Below are 19696 nucleotides of genomic sequence, written 5' to 3' on the forward strand. Positions count from 1 at the left end.
GTTTAAATAATCCTAATGCAAAAAAAAAAAAAAAAAAAAAAAAAAAAAAAAAAAAAGTAAATCCAGGTGTTCCTGATTTGCAGTTCTGCTCTCGTTGCCTGGTAGGAACAGGAGGACAAAATGCAGCAATTACTGTGGGTAATGGCACCTGCCCATGAGGCAAGCAAAGGGCTCAGGGGAGGAGGGGAGGTGGGAAAGAGGGCAGCCAGGACTCCTTTCTGAGCGCCAGGCAGAATTTCTCCTTCTCTTAAATATTCCTGAGGGATAATATTCTTCAATATGTATTTAATACCTATGTATTTTAGCTGTATCTAAGCATATGTTTAGATACTGATTTTTAACCCCCCTGAGGGGCGGCAGAGCTGGCCGGGCCCGCCCGGAGCAGCCCCGCCCTCACTGAGGCCCTCAGGGACCGCCGCCCCCGCAGAGCCCACAGACTCCCAGCCCACGCTCTGGGAGAACGAAAAAGCAGCTGCCTTCATCAGACAGGGTGAAAAGTGCAAGCTGTTTGTGATTTCTCATGCCTTTGCATCTGTTGTTGGGGTAAGAAATTTGGAATAACTGGGTGAGCAGGAAGGAACCTCTTCCGGGCCTTGTGCTGTGGCTGCCGCTTAAATTCCTTTTCTGGTTCCTTTGTGGGTCTTGCAATTTTTATCCTCAGAAATTAGGAAGAAATTCACAAACTTCATGGAATTGGAAGGCTGTGCACTAGCACAGGGTCAAGCTTTTTCCTGACTTTTGGGGCTCTTTTGAGGGGTAGTGACCCCTCTCTGCCCTGAACGGTGCATCTGCCTCAGCACAAGGCCCCATTTTCCCTGACTGTAGGGATGAGGGGGCTTTGCTGGAGTTTACCCCATCACAGGTCTTGTTTCTACAGAAGAATATTAGTATTTTAAGAGTATACAGCAGAAATAAAATCTGCACTAAGATGCTAGAAAGAAGACAATTTCACTGAAGCTGTAGATCTTTGAAGGCAAAAATAATAAAAGTCAGTCACTGTTTTTCACTTGCCTGTTTTTATTCCCCAGAAATCATTCTCTTCTGTACAAGTTAGACACACAACAAATAAAGTTTCACCAGATCTACAGTTCAGCAGAGAAAGAAGCACGTTTGGTGTTCCTCTGGAAACCCTTGTACAGGATGCAAAGCAATGTGGAGTTCCCTCTCTTGTGACGCAGATGGTGGAGTACCTGGAGGTATTTGGTAAGTTCATATTTTTTTCTGCTTGGCTTCTGGAAACTGATATTCTTTGTTTAAGCTGTACTTTTCCAGCTGTAAACGCTGGAAAATCCTTACCTGCCATTATTGTGTTTTCTTGAAGGAGCTCTTGGGTTTTGAACTACAGCTCAAATCACAAATATGTGGTAAACCTCTGCTTACCGCTCTGCATTTCTTACACAGGTCTGGAGCATGTCGGTATATTTCGAATTGGTGGCTCAGCAAATAAAATCAAGGAACTGAGGCAGAAGTACAATCGAGGGGAAAAAGTAGACCTTATTAATGATGGAGATGTTGATTCTGTGGCCAGTCTCCTGAAGCTCTTTTTAAAAGAACTACCAGTGGCTGTTTTTCCAGACAATGTTTGTTCTGGCTTGCTAAAAACTTTCCAAGGTACAGAACGGGCACCTTCCAAGCTTCTGTCTTTTCTCTGACAGTGACAGATAACGTATTCATGGCACCTTCTATAAACAATGTTTTGTGTTTCCTTAACCTGAGACTGATGTTTAATTGCTTTGGAGGGACCATGCATCTATGAACTTGTCTATAGCATTTTTAAAATTCATTAAGTCATTTGGATACCCTTCATTCCTGTGGCAATGAATCCTGCAACCCAATCCTGTATTCTTTGAGAAAGCTCCTCTTCGGGAGGCTTTCTTTTTTAAATTGTATGCTGTACTAGTTACTGAGATAATATTTTTAGTTTTAATGTAATCACCACCATAATGCTGCTTGTGCCTTTATATAGCCATTGCCTCACTTCTCTCTTTTCCAAGCTGAAGCTTCTTTTTTTTATTTAACCTTCCCTGGTAAAGGAGGTTTTTCTGCATATCACTGTTCTTATTTAGAACTGTATTTTTAGTTAGCATTTATTTTACCAGTCCTCTTAAAATCTTTTTGGGCAGCGGTGGGGCAGCATGCAAAGAGCCAGGATGAGCACCCCCAGCAGTCCACTCCCTGGTTCCCCCATTCACGCCTGTAATGGCTGAGCTCTGTGATTTCTCTGGCAACTAATTCAGGTGTTTGCATACAAATAAGGGGGTTTTGTGGGTTCCTTCGCAGGCTGCTTTTCTTCGAAGTGCCCGTGAAGGAGTTTACAAAGTAAGAGAAAGGAAGTAGTTGCATGAACTGTGAAAGTCTATGCAGAAAGACTTATGGGGCTTTTGCAAGCGCCTTGTTTTTTCTACCCTGAACAGTCTTGCTGTTATCTTTTAAAATTATTTTTTCCTCTCCATCGCCTTTTCCATTTCTCTCATTAATCAGTTGAGCTCTGTTCTAAACAAAATAGCAGGATTAATAATCAAAAATAAATTTTATTTCGCTACAAACAGTGATGGCAGAAAGCCTCAATAAAAAGTACAACAGCGATCCCGGGATCGGTATTGGGCGAACCTGAGTTCGGCCTCTATCGCACCGACCCCTCCCCGTTCACAAATCCGGCCGCTGAGGGGCTGGTTTATATACAGTGTATTTCTCCTAAGGCAGGGTTCTTTGTCCACTTTTGCTCGGATGGCATATTCATGTGTCTTCTTTTGGGACTTCTGTGCTCTGAAACTGCCTTTCGGGCAGGGGCGAGAACTTGATTAGATTTTCGAGAAGTCGGCATTGGGATGCACACTCGTGATGACTCTGATTGTCTTATCCCAGATGCAAATCAGGTATCAATCACCCAGGTGCGGTCTCATTTTCTGTTGCAAATTTGTATTTTTTCCTCGGAACCACCCGTGCTTCTCAGTTGCAAATCAGCTCTCCCTGGTCGCCGCTTGCAAACCTCCAATTTTAGATTCTTTAATTTCCAAGCACGAATTACTTTATACAGATATTACATTTAACAAGCTCCATGGGCCTTGGCCTGCATGGAATGTATTTTTTTAGGACTAAAATTACCCTCAAGGGCATGATTTGCTTATAAACAATGTCAAAGCTGCACAGATGTGTCCTGGCGATCTATGGCAAATTTGAGCATCAGCTGCCAATTAATGAGAAGTACTGTCATCTCAATTCTAGTAACCAGGAGACTTTATCCTACTGATACGGAACTGCTGATCAAATGGAGTTGTTTGTGAACCCATTTTCTGCCTTGTTACCCTTCTTTGAAGAATGAGAGCCAAGAAAATGTTAAGTATCCCCAATTTAGAATTTTAAGCATCTCTTGTGTAACTACAGTTGCATATTTATAGAGCAAAGATGTTTTGAGTCTGAGAGCTACCAATTAGTCAGGAAATGAAGATGATGTGGGGCTGAAAGGGTACAATTTCTCATTGGTCTTAATGAAAATCATACAGCGCGTGTAAAATCTCTTGGGAGAGTCAAGGCTGACAACCTTGTACAATCTTTCAAGGCACCTTTGAGGATTCAGGTACATGACTTCTGCCTGCAATTTCATTAGGAAAGCAGCAAGTGCTGGATGATTCTGCTATAAGGGGAAAAAACATCAGAAACAGTGAGTGTAAAACTCAATATCTAGAAAATCCATCGCTCTTAAATGTTCATAAGCGAAAAAGTATGTCAAAATTTAGTGTACAAAATCCTCATTTGGGAATTATTTATTCTTCACTTTGTTCTAATATATTTCAAAATCTTCCTTCTTTCTTATATCTAATGTCTGTGATGAAGCTGTGTTGGTATGAGGAATATTTGTTATAAGTTTGGGGTTTTTTTGTTTTTTTTTTCCCCTAGAGCACAAACTCAACACAACAGAATGCATAGCGAACCTGAGAGAGTTGCTCAGCTGCCTGCCCGAAGCCCATCAAAACCTTCTTCGGTTCCTGTCTGCTTTCCTGTTAAAGGTAGCCACCTACAGTGCTGTGAATTTCATGACTCTGGAAAACCTGGCCATCGTGTTTGGACCTGCTCTGTTCAAGTGAGTCCTCTCTATTCAGCTGCCTCTAACAGCACAATAAGATCACACCTCACAGGGAGGCTTTCTGTCATAACTCTGTGTCCAATAGTCAGTGGAGCATTTTGTAAGGTCATTTTTTATATGGTATATTATAGGCAGATGTGACAGGTTTTGAGCTGGCTGATCACTTTCTTTCTGTTGGGCACTGACTGGACAGGTAAGAAACCGTATGAAGACACGTGAGGGCTAGACAGCTGTTTAATGAAAACTGCTTCTCTTTTCTTAGCCAAGATAAGCTGGCTGATAAGCTTTTCTTAGCTGGCTGTGTTAGTTGTTTGATTCTGAAAAGCTCACGCTCTTGACCTTGTAACAGCATTTGATACCAGAAAAATGAATCCCTGCTATCAAGAAAGAGAAGCAACTAGTTCTGCCCTTTCACTAAATTCAACTTCTTCATCCAAGCAGAGCCAGCTGAGCTTGCCAGCAGTGAGTGCTTGGCTAGAGCTAGAGAAGGCATGTTTGGGGTGATGGTGAGTGGGCACAACACTGGAAACTAACAAGAGGGGGTGGCACAACATGCAAGTCAAGGTGGGAAGAAGAAACAGCCTAGTGTGATCTGATAATGGAGGATTTTCCCTTTCATTGTTGACACTAGAGATTGTTAAAATATTTTTACCTGTTACAACTTGTGGATCTTTGTTTTAGTGGATCACAGCCATGTCAGCTTAATATGAACCATAAGCCAATGACACTTTACAAAATATATGTATTAGAAATTAATATCTTCCTAAAGCCTTGTTATTCAGTTGGGTGGGGTTTTTTTTTTGTTGTTTTGTTTTGTTTTGTTTTTTTTTTTCTAATGGCAAGCCAAGTTCATTAAAAAGGTATATATTCAGCAAAATTGGTACTCAGCATCAATGACAGGCTTTGTTTTGGGGAACCTTGATGCTGTTTCATAGGTCTCTGTCTGTATGTGGTCTCTATTTTCCTGCCCTGTGGGTTTATTACCAAGTCTACCAGAATTTGACCTTTGGATGCGATACAAGTTTATATCTTTAACAAAAGCACAGCGCGGGAAACAAATGTTTCATCTAACAAGATGTGGTGTGGTTGGAGCTATGCCACTCTGTCCTCTGGGAAGAAACCTCACTGTGGAGGATAGTCAGCAATGCACCAAAGCAGTTTTGTAACCACACCCCAGGATCCTTAATATCTGAATAGTAAAGTTAGTAAAAGCATGGAGACGGATGAGGTTTATTTATCAGTGTCTGGATTAGTCGTGTGGTGGTACTTACAAGCATTGGCTGATGCCAAATAGCCTTACCAAGAATCTGTCCCTTGGCCCCCGCATTACCTCAAAAAGCACTTCACTGTCTGTCCCTCTTCTGCCACCAGGTGACATTTGCTCTCCCCTGGGGCTTCAGTGCATGCACACACATGCAAGAAGACTTTGTTCCTTTATCTCCATTCCCAAATTATCTCAATGCGTGCCCACCGATCCCTGTATCTGCACGTAAGAATCCAGTGTGCTCCCTTTTTGATTGATGAACTGCTTCAGTTTTTAAGTGTGCCACTCTCCTGGGACATGGCCCAGCCACTTCTGAACACGTGCCTTTGCCTGGTTTTAAAGTACATTCAGTGCTAAACTGAGCACTTTCGGCAATGACCTGTCTGAGAAGCCTTGAAAGCAATCAGCAGAGGGCTTCCTGGTCGGTGACCTGCCAAGACAACAGCTGCCATAAATAGAAATACATCTGCCCTGTAAATGTTATCTTCACCTTTTTACAGTCATTCTGATCTCACCAGCATTGAGAGACAACCCAGTAAATCTGGAGCTCAGCGCTTTTTTTGTAAAACATTTAACTGGTGCTGTGCTTGTTGAGTTACCTCCTAGGGTTATGAAAAATTGCCTTTTTGGTAGTTGGATGGAGAGGAGAGCTTTGCAACTGGCACTGCCAGTGAGATTGCTGGTGAGATTGCCCTATACCACTTCCTGCTGAGTGCCCTGAGGCCTTCAATGATTCAGAATAAATCATTGGTATTGTCTTGTACAGCAGCAAAATTCAAGGTAGTCAGTTGTGGCAAATCCCTGCTGACACAGGGGAAAATATAACAAACATCCTTTATGTCTTTCAGAGCAAGGATTAGTGCAATTATCTGTCGCATTATGAAACGTTTGGCAGCCAGAGTGTAGGAAATTGAGACATGTTGGGATAGTACTTGGTATAGTTGTCCAGTGTAAATGTGAAGGTTATGGAAAACAACCATTTCTAGATCTAATCTACAGAAATGTGTGCTCCATGCAATTGCTGGAATTAACCTTCTGTAGGTAATGGCGGCTCTACGTACATCATAAATTCATTGCAGGTGTTAAAACTGCTCTTCGTGTATTCTGGCAATCTGCATTTTTGTGAAATTACTTCTTCCTTCTTTGACATTAAGCACCTAAACAATGTTGTTTATGAACCTTTTTACTTTAACTTTCTTGCCTATTTATATGCAAGTGTAAATTCTGTCTATGATTATCACCTATCTCAATGTTTTGGCACTTTCATTTGTAGAAACCTGTCATGCTTATAGTTTTACTGAAGTGACTGAGTAGGAATATTCAGTAGTTAGAATGTGGAACCTCTACAAAAGTAGAATGTTAAACTTTGTACATTATAAGCCTAAACTGCACGTACTTTGTGATTTGTAGCTATGATTATTGTAACACAAAAATTATAAGGCTCAGCACAGGTGTATTGAAAGTCTAGTTAGAGGATAATGGAAAACTCCTGGTTTTGTCCTGTTAGTATATGTAAATGCCCAGGAGAACTTGTTTCTATGCTTTTATCAGAGATTTGACTGATATTACTTACATTTCTGTGGATACTTTGTTATGCTTCATCTTGATAAAGAGATTTTTAGTTCTGGTCTCAGTAAGCAATTCTTGCATGAGTGCAGGAGGACGCCTGCCAGCCAGCTGTTTGCTTCTACTCACTTTGACTCATTGTTTCTGTAAATTTGCAGCAAGCCTGTGGCAGCAGGGAACCTTGGCAGATCTCCTGGACAAAGCCAAGGCAAGGGACTTTTTAGCCTGGGCTTTGTGGCAAAGCAACTTTGAAAGTTTTAGACTTATTCAAGAAAATCTGGAGCTAATTCCTGCTGGTCAAGTTTTACTTGTTTCTTATTTGTAGTGAGTGTTCTCCTGTGATTTGCACTACAATTTATTATGGGGCTTTCATAGGGAAGTGCAGAATACACCTCAGTAGCTCTGCTCTTCCTCGGATCACGTACCTGGATTTAGCAGTGTAGGAACCTCGTTCCCCCTTACTGTCACCCCAATAATGCAGTTTCTGGTAGCAGCAGAAGTATCTGAAGGGGCAAGAAGTGATTATTTCACAAAATTAATTGAAAGTCATTGTGGAAGGTGGCTGAAGAGAAAACTAAAAGTGTATTCTCTATATTTGGAATGCCACCTGTTGCCACCCATGAATATTTACTGATGAGACATTGACGTTTGGAGTCAGCTGTCTCATCCTAGTCTATAGTTTAGATCTGTTATAGGATGAAATGAGAACTGAGCACCCAAACACAGGCTGCTAATAAGGGGAAGGAGTACCCGATGAGTGGTGTGAGAGCCATTTATCTTCCCGAATAGCTTGTGCAGTTCTCCTTCTGTCAAGGAGTTAACAGCTGGTAGAGGTGGAATCAGGAACAGATGTCTAAGCTAAAGAAAGAAGCTGAAAAAGAAGACAAAGGACTAAAGTACTGCTTGTCTGGCCTGTGAGCTGAGGGTGTTGATGTTTGGGTAAGCGATGAATAAGCTCTTAGGACTGTTGTATGCAGCAAAGGCCATTGCTCAGTCAACGAGGTTTTACAAGCAGCCTTGTTTATTGTGGAGAAACTGAGTCTGTCCTAAGAAAAATGGGAATCCAAGAAAGAGAAATGCAAACCAATTCTAAAGAAGGAACTGATGACACAGTGGTTCATCCTGTAAATCTCACTATGTTGTACCTGGCTATAACTCTGCTTAAACCTTCTGCTTTCAAAAGGAGCCCAAACTCAAGTCCTTATAGAAACAACAGTAAGTTTACAAAAGAGGAACATGAATGAAAGCAATTGGACTGGGCCCAATGTGTATATTTGTACTTTAAAATTGCGAATGAATAATGAATGTACTCATTGGCAAACAGAAGACTGGTATATTCACGCTCCGTATTAGCCTCCAGAGCTTGTGAATTTCTTGTTTAAATAGTAATATTGTGCTGGATATAACTGAGTTGGTGCAGCATGACTGAAGAAGCTCCATTAAGGGCACAGAATCTATGTAAATGTTCTCCAAGCCTCCAAATAGTTGGCAGGGGGGAATACACAGGTCCTTCAGGGGTTGAGATTAGAATCCTATATAAAGAACCCTTTTAATTAAGTTATTCTGACAGGGATAGTAAAAATTCGACTTTCATAAAAAAACCCCAAAATGTGGGGAGAGCCAGCAAGAAAGGAAAAAAAACCCAACTCAAACTCAACGTGGTTAATGGGAACATCTGGAATTTCTACTTCCTGATAGGTCTGATGTCTGTGGATTTATAAATTAATACACTGAAGTAGTTTGTTACCTGTGTTTTTTTTTTTTTTTTTCCAGGCAGTTCTGGTAATAAGACATTGTAGTGATCAAAGTTTGCCTTCATAAATGAAGGTAGAACAAAACCAGTCTGCCCATCCCAAGGCCAGTGAGCAAAGGCAGACCGATAGGGTGCTTTTTTTCACCTGTCCTTTTCATTCTTTATCGGATCATTATCATTATTTATTATTATTCATCCTTCATGTCTGAGTTACTGTCAGGTGCTAAGGGCTTTGCCGTGCTGGCACAAAGGTTCGTTGTGTCGTGAACTGCTGCAGCAAGGTTGGGGGTCTGTCGCCGTGAAGGTCCTGGTGGTGTGAACCCACCAAGCTCCAGTGGTCGCTCTCCCAGCAATTGCTGCTCTGCTGAATCACCTTGGGGACTGGGAGGGCTCCCTGTGTCCCTCACGATCAGCCCCTGATCTGAGAGCTCCTGAGATTAATGCATCTCCTCTTCCTTTAGGATTCCTGTCAGTCCCTTGGCTTGTGAAGAACAAAGGCTTTACAATGGCCTCCTGCTGTATTTGCTTCAACACCAGGAGATGCTTTTTGTTGACCTGAACCCTTGTTTCTCACAGAGACAAGCAGATGGCCTTCAGGTAAGAAAGTTACAGCAAGAAATCAAAAGTGTTCCATGAGGTTGAAACCCAGAACTGGAAATACGTTTGCTTATTCATAGTGTAATTTAATAACTGTAGCTTGTAGCCAGCAATGTAGATATTCATGATATACTTAAGCTGGAGAGGAAACGTGAAGGGTTAAAATTCTAATTTGGGAAAAAATGCAGGTGCAAAAGCAAAAGGTCCAGAAGAAAATCCCAAGCTGTTTCACTTTAAATATATTAGTGCCAAGCTTTGTTAGATCAAAGCCACTGGATTTTTCCTTCAGTGAAACACTTCTTGTTTTGTGTGCCTGTTTGTCTGAACACTGATGATGCAGGAAAGTAAGGTCACAAGGTTTGAAACCCCTCTCTTCCTTTTTAGAACTCACTGTGTATGTTCCAGCCTCTCCTTGGGCCTTTTCTTTTCTAAAACATTGTTAGTACTTTGATTCCTTTTTTTTCCTCTTGGTTGAAAACCTCGTGGTGGAAGAAACATGATAGACAAATCCTGGTTTAGAGAGAGGGTCAATATAAATCTTTTTTTCACTTGGTGATGTGGTGTATCATTGCCACTTAACTTGAAATTGATTTTTGGCAAAAGACACGAAGCAAATGTTGTAGCAAACCCTGCAGTTTAATGCTACACAGTGCAGTTTTGTGAGCCTTGCAATTCACAGTGAGGCTGGCAGCAGTGTAGCTGATCAAGTGGAAGAGATTAGCTCTACATGTAAATATGGATGATTATATTTTTGTTTATGACTCCTTAATTTTCTGGCTTCTTTCTCCAAGTACCCCTGTTAAGGAAAACTAGCAAGCTTCTAATAAAAGATTCAATGTTTAGAGCATATTACATATCCCAAAGGGAGTATTGGGACTGTAATTCTCCTTGGAAGTTTTCTTTGAAAACAAAACCTGTACAGATGCAGGCATAAAGGACAGACTATACTGATAAAAGGATGTTTCTAAAATATTGCTTCAATGCCACAAGACATGGCCCCAAATGTAACACTAGGATTGTTTCACATTAAAACAGTGTTGGAGCCCATGCTCACAGCTCCCCTTTCTCTCTGAAGAAGTCCCATGTCACAACCACCACTGGGAGTTCCTGAAACCAGTACTCGAATGAACACACAAAATCAAAACATTAGCTGTCCCAAGATATCTGTTTCCATTTGCAATGCTAGAGGAACAATCAGCAGCTGAAAGAGATTGGAAATGTGTTAGAGAAGCCAGGAAGGAAGCCCGGCTTTCACTTGCAGTGCTTTTATTTTAGAACCAGCTTCACTCCCTGTAATTCTGCAAAATGTCAGTGTCTGTCTGGAATTGTGGGAAAGAATTCTGAGAAGCTCCTTTCAAATTCTTTAATAAAACCTCAGACGAGGCATAGCCATGGGGCACTCTCTGCTCTGAGGTAAGCTTATGAAAGAAATCCCATCTGTGGGTGAGAAGGGAATTCAGTATTCTGTGGCTGGTCTTGTTTTTGTAATTTTTGGCAGGAAACCCAGGTAGGTACCCTTCATCTTTCATAATATGACAATTGCTCAAGGTCTGCTGAACTAGAAACCTCAAAGTTAGGTTTGCAAACTAAACATATTAAAAGTCCGTGTTTTTCTTCCAGTAAAACAAGCAGAAAGTGAAATGGCAAACCTGGCTCAGATTCCTTGTTGTGTCCTGGAAATGAAACTTGTTTTTATTGGCTTTTACACAGATACTTGCATTTGGACTACTTAATTCCTCTGATTTTGTCGTTGGGTTGGGTTGTCTTTCTTTTTCTTTTTTTTTCCTCTTCAACATTTTAAGTTAACCAGAGCTCTGTCAAACTAAACCATGCCAACCTGGCAGGCCTGCCATACAGCTGACAAGACTTAACCTTCAGTTGTGTTGTTTGTGGGGTGAAATGGGCAGATTGATTGTTCTGAGCAGAGTTCTTAGCGTCTCAAAGTGCCAGGAGCCATTCCACTTACGCTGTGTGTGCTGGCTGATTCAGACTGGGAGACTGGGAGAAGAATTTGCAGGTTTTTGGTAGATCAGAGCAATTACCCTGTGCTGGACAGTAGACTATTCGCAGGCACCAATTATATATAAAGATAGTGGTTTAAAGTTCTATCCCAGCCTTGAAGTATTTTAAGTTGTCCTTTTTTCCTGTATGTTGTACATATATTTCCCCCTCACCTTAAAATAGAGTCAGAATGCTGCAAAATCCTACCAGCCTGGGGGTTTGTATCTGTGTGTGGGGTTTTTTTAATGCATTCTATTTGAATTTTGATTTTATCCTCCCTCCACTGCTCCTGAGCTTTCGCTAGCATTTAAAGCTGTTCTGTCCTAGCCCAAAAGCTGCACTAGTGCTAAACTGATTTTCATGTTTGGATTAAATAAATCTTTAAAAAGATGTTAGGCATCGTGGTGTTTGTTTTGACCTGAGGCCTCTCTAGATAACTGTGTTTAACCCGAGGAATATCAATAGCTGTGTTGGAGGTGTGCAAGATTATCTTCTATAGTGTAATTTAATTATGAACCAAACCTTGCTAATAGTAATTTGTCAATTCTGAATCTTACATTCCAGATCAAGTTGAATATGTACCTTCTTTTTTTTTTGCATCTAGTCCAATAATGTGTTTCTGTATCTCCTCTTTGTACAGAAGTCATAGATAAATCCTTCCTGATTTATGCACACCACCTTTGTCTTGCAAACAAGCAGGAGCTTGACTTTATGGGTGCCTACAAGCCACTGCTTGTCTCTCCATTAAAGAATGGGTTTGGTTAGGAGAAATGCCTACACCCTCAGGTGTCTCATTGCTTGTTCTCTTCTCTTGGTTTGTCCTTTGATGCAAACTTCACTGTATATCACCAAGGTTGCTCTCTACAATCTTAGAACCCTTTTATTAAGGGATTGCAGAGATAGGGAAGTGAGGCTGCACAGCACCCTGGACCTGCAGGTTGACCACAGACAACTCAGAATGAAATTCTGAAACTGTAAGGTGTGATTTGGAGCTGGTCAGAAGAGTGCAACTAAATATTTCATGGATGCTTTGTCTGCTTGAATTATGGCTTTATTGGGAAGGCTTTTGTGGCCTGGAGAGTTTTGTTAATCTTGTGGGTTTAGCTTTTCTCAAAGAGGAAATGGATGTTTCAGCATTAACTCTGTTCTGTGAAAAAAAACATGCGGTGTCTGACTCGCATGTGAAGTTGCCATAAAATAGAATTGTGGTCTCTCTAATGGAATATCCTCAATGTGGAGGACAGCAATAATTTAACTATGTTTTACTTTGCTAATTCCATGACAATTCTTGTTGAATTAGCTGAAACTTTTCAGAACAAATGAACAACCAATCAACCAACCAGACGTACTCTCATTATCTGAAGTTTCCAGGGTAAACTAAATTGTCTTGTCAAAATAGTTTTTTTGGATAGGGGAGCATAGTTCTATTTCCTATTTTTGCTCTTAACATTTTTTTCCTAAATTTAAAGTGGTGGAAGTGTTGATTACTTTCTTTCACTTAAGTTTTTTCTTTAACAATGCTGTGTTTTAGTTGGTTTTAGGTGAACATAGCAAACCCTGCATGTACCAGGTGAAGTACCAGCAGATTCGTCATTGTATCTGTAGAGATGGCTGTTGCATTATAGAAGGACTTCTTAATATTATTTCCCATTCCACAGAAAAACTCTGTTCCCTAATCTTTTTAAATTTGCTCAAATAGGGACTCATTAAACATTACATTTTAATTTTCTATTTGAGTACTGGCCAAACCAGAAGACTGGATGAAAAATGCCATTCACAGAGATCAAACTAGGCAGCCCCTATACCCCCACAGACATTGTGGCCAATAAATTGTAAAGATGTATTTCTTCTCTTCTGCCCAGCAGAATATGTTACTGACTGCAGGCATAAGTATTTGATGAAATCTGCTGTAGGCTGGGCAGTGTGACTTGAAACAGCTCAAATGGATGTGGCTGGAGTACTCATTACTCCTTTTAGGTGCTCAGTGCCAGAGCCCTGCTGCCTGTGGGTGGGAGGAATAGAGCTTTTCTGTGCTGTGCCTGCAATCTGCAGCAGCCTGGCCTTTGTACTGGAGATCTGTAACTTGGAAAGGACAAGTGTGCCTGCTCTCCCTTTGTGGGGAACTGTAGGGTGTGGAGGAAATGTCACTGATTTAATGTTTGCTCCAGCATTGCTGGGGGTTTCTCTTGGCTTGGTGGACAGTTCCTCTGCGACACCGCTGCCACACTTCAACCCCCCGGGTGGGTTGTGCTGCTGTGTGTATTTTTCTCTCTTTCCCCTCCCCAGTACATAGAAGCGTATTTTGGTTTTTTCTTTATTGGTCTGGGTAAGGCTGCACTAGGAGAGAACCTTGGCAAGAGAAGGTGTGCGGTGTGTGACAAATGAGGACACTGCTGGCTATGCTCTACTGTAACAAGCAGCTCTCACAGAGGAGGGGAGCTGCTCAAGCTGAAATAAATGTTGAGGCTTTACTGTAGTCAGTGGCACAAGAGCAGAGACTGGGCAGTGCCACAAGCTGCTTATACCAATGTTGTTCCATAAGGATATAAAGTGCATGGGAAGAGAAGGTCTTTCTAAACTGGTAACTGATACAGGCATTTTGTGGCTCGGAAAATGGTATTGAAGGCAGGATGGGCACAGAAAGCAAAGCAGTGGAGTCTCACCTTTGTTACTTATTCTGAGTGCCCATTTCCAGTTTGGCCAAGAATGGAGCACATTAAAAGCTCCCACCCACAGTCAGACTTACAGAACCTGTATAGATTACAGATTAGGGATGTTTATCTGCAGTTTGTAAAGGGGGGCAATACCTGATGTGCTCATGGCAGCAGCAGCCAGTTGCTTTGCTCACAAAAATCAATTGCACTGCAAGGAAGAGGATTATAATTAATCTGCTGGTGTAGCCAGTAGAATGACACAGATCTCTGCTTTCAGAGGATCTATGTGGCTTCCTCTGATGTTTAAAAAATTTCCCTCAACACCTGACCCAACTCTTAAACTTTTCAGGCATCTCAAGTCAGCAGTAAAGGAAAGAGCCAGCAGCGTTTTCGTCCACGTGGTGTCAGCATTGTTCTCTCTCACTCCAGAGCTGTTTCTTTCCTTTGAACATAACCCTTTAATATGTTCAGAGAACCTATCTTAAAATTAGATATTACATTTCTATTTTTGTAGTGTATCGGAGCATCAGCCTGTTCCTTCCTCAGATAATTAATTGATATCAGAGAGGCATGAAGGAGGGGTATGAATTCACCTCCAAACCATTATGAAATGCAAGCCTTTTTTATTTTATGCTTGTGTCACCTTCCTTACCTGAGCAGGACCGCCAATTAAATCTCTTACCACTTTCATGTGCCTTTTTTTTGGTGAACCCGGGCAATTTGATTTGTTTGCTTATGTTAAAGACTTCTTCCCCCAAAAAAATCAGATGTGAGATCTTTGATAGGAAAATATGCCCTTGGGAAAAAAAGTGTATTCGTACTGAAAGGCTTATGATGTATAAGCATCAAATATTTCAGTATTTTGATTTATCTTCAGCTGTAACAGTACGGGAGAAGAAAAACATTATTTTAAACCCTTAGTGGCTTTTCATTTCATGCAAGGTTAGGGTGGGAAGTGAGAAATGTTTTCAGAAAAACAGGCAAGAAATGTTGAGTAAAATAAAACCCTGAAAAATATTCACTGTCAAAAAAGAAAAAACAAAAAAAGGGAAAATAAGAAAATCCAGTAGATCATTTAAACGTAGTTACAGCGCTGTGCAACAGTGAATTTAATAGGCGTATTCTGAACGCAGTTTCCCCTCACGCTGCTTCTCCTACACCCGACTGTTCCTAGACTACTTTGTTCCTCTTTAATTAGTTTATTTCGCCTACTCTGGCAGGTACACAAACATCCTTAAGCACTTAAACACCACCAATTGAGAGAAGAATAGGGCTGGCACTTATCGCCTTGCATGCAGAAAGGCTCGGCTGAATCTTGAAAGGACATTAGCATGTTAGAACATAATGCAGTTTCCCTCTCACCCACTTTATTTCGTTTTCTCCCTCTGGAGTGGAGTCTGCAGTGTTTAATTTATTTGCTTCAAGTGAAAATGGAAATGCGTGTTCATGAGTCAGCATTTTTCCTAGACAGTTTCCAGAACTATCAAATGCTGGGCACCTTTTTATTCCGTTATGAGAAGGAAAGGAATGAAATATGCCTGTAGTAAAAATGCAAGCGCAATCGAGCCAAAAATATGAGAAACAAAAGGAAATGTATGGCGACGTTGCGTGCTACACCTGTTCCCTGGGGTCTGTGGTTTGAAAAGTTATGTCCAAGTTGCTTTGATTTACTGATACATCTTCTTTTAAAAAAAAATTGTGAAAAGAAACTGGGGAGGAATTAAGTGAAGAAAGCATTCCAAGGCCATTTTTAATTTAAGGAAATATTACTCCAGTTGGCTTTGCATGCACGAGTTGGCTTTTATGGCTGGTAATTTAGATGGATGCCTGGAGCTGAGGTCCTGCCAACAACTTTAATCCTGACCTTTGAATTTTCACTGACCATCTGCTTTAATTAGATGTTGCCCTATTCCCAGGGGACCGCAGATGTGCTCACAAGGATTCTGGCTGGTGAAGGAATCATAGTGTGGGCCTTAGGCTGTTCTGCCAACTGCTGGGGTGGTCAGCTGTGCCTGGAGATGGTTTTGCAAAGAGTGCTGCCCAGGAGTGAGTTTTTCTGGAAGCTGCTGTGACAAGGAAATACCTGAGAAGTTGCTGGTTTGGTCTACTGTTGCTTCTGGTATGCAACTGGAACTTTGCCTGGGAGCTGCTGGTGTCACTGGCTGCATGTGAGAGCAGCCATTGGAGCTCAGCTTTTTGGGTAGTTCTTATTCCCCAAGCTGGGCAGAGCATGGAGGCAGATCTTCTGAAGCTTGAATCTGACCTCTGCTCTTTCCTGCCCATGGGGGGGCCAAAAGAGGCTGAGGTTTGTCAAGATGGTCAGCGCTGGGAGCTCTGCCTGGCACAGGCAGGAGAGAGGCCGGGTCAGGGAAAGGCTGATCCCTGTGTAAACCCTGCAGGCAGAGCAGTGGGAAAGCTGCATGAGTAGAGGAGGACAGAAGATCGTAGGATCACAGTCCCTAAGATCTGTAGCTTTAGGATTTCTTTTGTGTTCATTTACCCTTCACCAAAGGCATTAAGATGGATGAAACTACATTGAAGGGGAAAAATTAAGGAAAAAAATCCCAAAACATTTTGGTCTGTTAGTGATTTATGCAATATCTTTAGTATTTTCACAGAGCCAAAGTGGAGATCAAAGGAAGAAATTGTGGTTTAGAACTCTTTACTCCTAGTATTTTTTAGTTCCCTGATTTCTAATTTTATTTCTAGGCTCTCTAGGAATTCCGTGGATAGCTTTGACCTGCATAACATTTTCCTTGGTCAATACAAGAGGACCAGGCAGCAATAATACAGAGTGAGCTGGATTTGGATTCAGGGAGCACACTGTAACTCAAAACCATACAGTAGCTATAAAAATGTTTGTCTTTTGCATATTTTCTCTAGGAAAGTATAGGGAGCAATCTGTCACTTAATTGCAAGAAATGATGGAAGAATAAAATATTTCCTTGGTTAAATATCTGATCTGCTGCTTTGCTTTTCTTCCAACTCTTGCTTTGATGTCATTAATGTTTAGTCTAATTCCTGGCTATTTTGCTGATCATTTATATTCCATGATGCCTTCCAAGCTTAACCTAAGTGCTGGTTGGGGTGGAAGGTGGGAGAAGACAGATAATCGGTGTTTAAAATCAGTATTAAATAGGCTGCAGAACAGTAAAGAGCTGTAGCTGTTTAATTAACCTTAGCAGCTACCAAGCATGGTTTATGTTAGAAGCCTAAAGAACTTGTGAAAACTGCTGTTTACAGACCTGCAAATTGCTGTATTCTAGGTAACTCGTGGGCTGAGTCTTTCTCTCCTCAGTAATTTGTGTATTTTACCAAAATCTCTTTTGGGGGGTCCATCTGGAGCATGAGTTCAATGTTAGCAGCAGCAAACACTATTGACTTCTTTCCAGCGTTTCTTATTCCCTCTATTCACATGGTAACAGTCATTGCACTTTCTGACCAGAGAGAGCATAAGTACATGAAATCTAAAGTCAGAGCCATGAAAATGTTGTTCCTTATAAAATCTCTTTAATTCCCATGTCTACAGCAAATCCAGATACGTGTAATTGTCATTCTTTATGAAATCAGTTTGCTTCATTATAGCAAAACAGGATTTTGCTATAATTCATTTGTTTGTTTAAAATTCACAGATATGCTGTTTCTGAGAAGTGTGTTTAGGGATCTGCTAAACCATGATTTAGAAAAAATCGATCAACCAACCAAAACCCCAACAAAACAAACAGCCAAACTCCCCACACAAAGAGCTTTGCAAAGCTTTGCTCTGATTTCTGTTTTTAAATCCTTTGCTCAGAACTTTTACCTGAGACACACATTTCATAGTTAGTATGTTTTCCTCCAGTGAAACCTACTTTACGCCTTTAAAAGAGGGAAATTCATATTGAGTGAAAATCAAAGAAAAAACCAAAAAGACCTTTATGTGCAGCAAATGAAGGCAGCATATTTTATATTCTCATTAAGCTGCCTCTCCTGAGGAGCTTGGCACTGCCACAGCCACTCCAGAAAGAGAAAAGAAACTCTTCAAGGAGAGATATGGTAACTTCAATTACAGGACAGGTCAGCTCCTAGGAATACTGAGGGCAATGATAGATCTCTTCAACTTCTTCCCACTTAATGGATTCTACAGCATGTAATCATTCCTTCTTTGAAATTTTTGTATAGCTTTGGATTTCTTTATTTAGTCGAAATGAACTTCAGAGTTGAAGGATTGGTGCTGTCCCTGCATACTCGTCAATTGTGGGTTTTCAATTAGTTGAAAGGGAGAAAATAATGGAAAACGGAAGGAAAAAATTAATTCTTTACAACAATCTACACTTCACTGAAGAAGTAGAGGGTGCTGTCCTCATTTCACCCTGTTGTAGCTTTTCTACTCTGAACAAAATATTAATTCTGGAAGCAAGGTCTTTAGGTATTCTCTTTTCCTTATTCCCTTTTGCCTCCTCTACAAATCCTTTTTCTTGCAAGTCAGGGTGTTATATACCTCTTTGAAAACACTGATGTGATGAAGTAGAACAAATGCTTGGCTTTGGGGACATACCCTATTTTTATTTAGACAGATTTTTATTTCCTGTTCCTCGTTAAATTAAAACCAATGGGAGGAAATTTTCACTGCTCAAACTCACTTCACACTTTATAAACTTCTTGGTCTAAAATGATACTGAAGCTCGGAGGAGTCACCTATCTCTAAATTAGGTTTTATACTGATGGAGGTGATGTATATTGCTCCTTGTAGAGAGGGATGACAAAATTTCTTCCCTACTTCAACACATCTTGGGCTGGTTCTGCACATCTTGCTGCAAAATGTGTTTTTTGTCTGGATTTTTGTTTTGGTTTTGGGTTTTTGTTTTGATTTTTCTTCCCCTAAGAATGGAAACCTGTTCTCTTCAGCTTGAAGCCATTCCCTCTTCTGTCCTATCACTACATACCCTTGTAAAAAGTTCCCCTCCATCTCTTTTGTGGGCTCCCTTCAGGTGCTGGATGGGCCATAGTTAGGTCACCCTGAAGCCTTTTCTTGATTTAAAAAAAACAAAACAGATTGCTGTTTTCTTCTCCTCTGCACATCCAGCAGGGAAATACCCACCACAGCAGAAGCAGAGCACAGGTTCCATTGTGAACAGAATCAGAGAATCATTAAGTTTGGAAAAGATCATAGAGTCCAGCCTCTGATATTGCTATGCCAATCTCACTACTCTAGGTGGTGCTTAGATATTATAATGGGCAGGTTGGAATTTCTTCATTGAAATGGAATGCACATTTGAATTATGAAACGGTGACTTTTTGACATTTTTACAGGGTGTCTCAATTCTTTCCTCAAAGAGACAACAAGTCAACAAATTCCAACCAAAGATGCTCACTGTGCAAGTATAACAGTGTGAGGGTTTGAAGGCATGGTCAGGTCAGCCCAAGGGACTTGTGTTATTCCACAGTAATCTCTGTGAATTCCCTTGTGAATTACCTGTACCTTAGGTTAATTCACCAAATGATAGACTAGTAGGGGTGGTGTTATTTTTCTTTCAGGAATCTGATGCTCAACAGAAGCTGTGCACAGGTGTCAGTGTGAGATCTGTGCCACTCAGGAGAGGGTTAAATCACGTGTGACTGGCTGTTTTGCTAATGTGGCTGCTAAATAAACTGCTAATTTAGCTCATGTAACTACTTTCAGTTCTTCTGGTAGTGTTCTCCCCAGCTGGATACACGTGTTCCTCAATGTATTATGCATGTACCAAGTGTTTTTAAATGATGAAGTAAAACAAGTTCAGAACAACTGACTGCACTAG

At 40.9% G+C, this 19696-nt stretch overlaps 1 protein-coding gene across 2 annotated transcripts in view; it reads left to right on the forward strand.

Moving 5' to 3' along the window:
• Window positions 1-9228: 9228 nt before the first annotated feature.
• The window catches only part of FAM13C (family with sequence similarity 13 member C), a gene marked incomplete at its 3' end in the record, with an annotated part of 86477 nt that continues 76009 nt past the window's right edge, over window positions 9229-19696 (forward strand). For both annotated transcript variants that reach the window (XM_083866558.1, XM_083866559.1), the window contains exon 1: window positions 9229-9264. In XM_083866558.1, the coding sequence (XP_083722684.1) occupies window positions 9254-9264 (11 nt within the window). In that variant the 5' untranslated portion in view covers window positions 9229-9253. The remainder of the gene's footprint in view (window positions 9265-19696) is intronic.

Source organism: Zosterops lateralis (assembly GCF_965231275.1).
Source record: "Zosterops lateralis genome assembly, chromosome: 8".
NCBI classification, from domain to species: Eukaryota; Metazoa; Chordata; class Aves; order Passeriformes; family Zosteropidae; genus Zosterops; species Zosterops lateralis.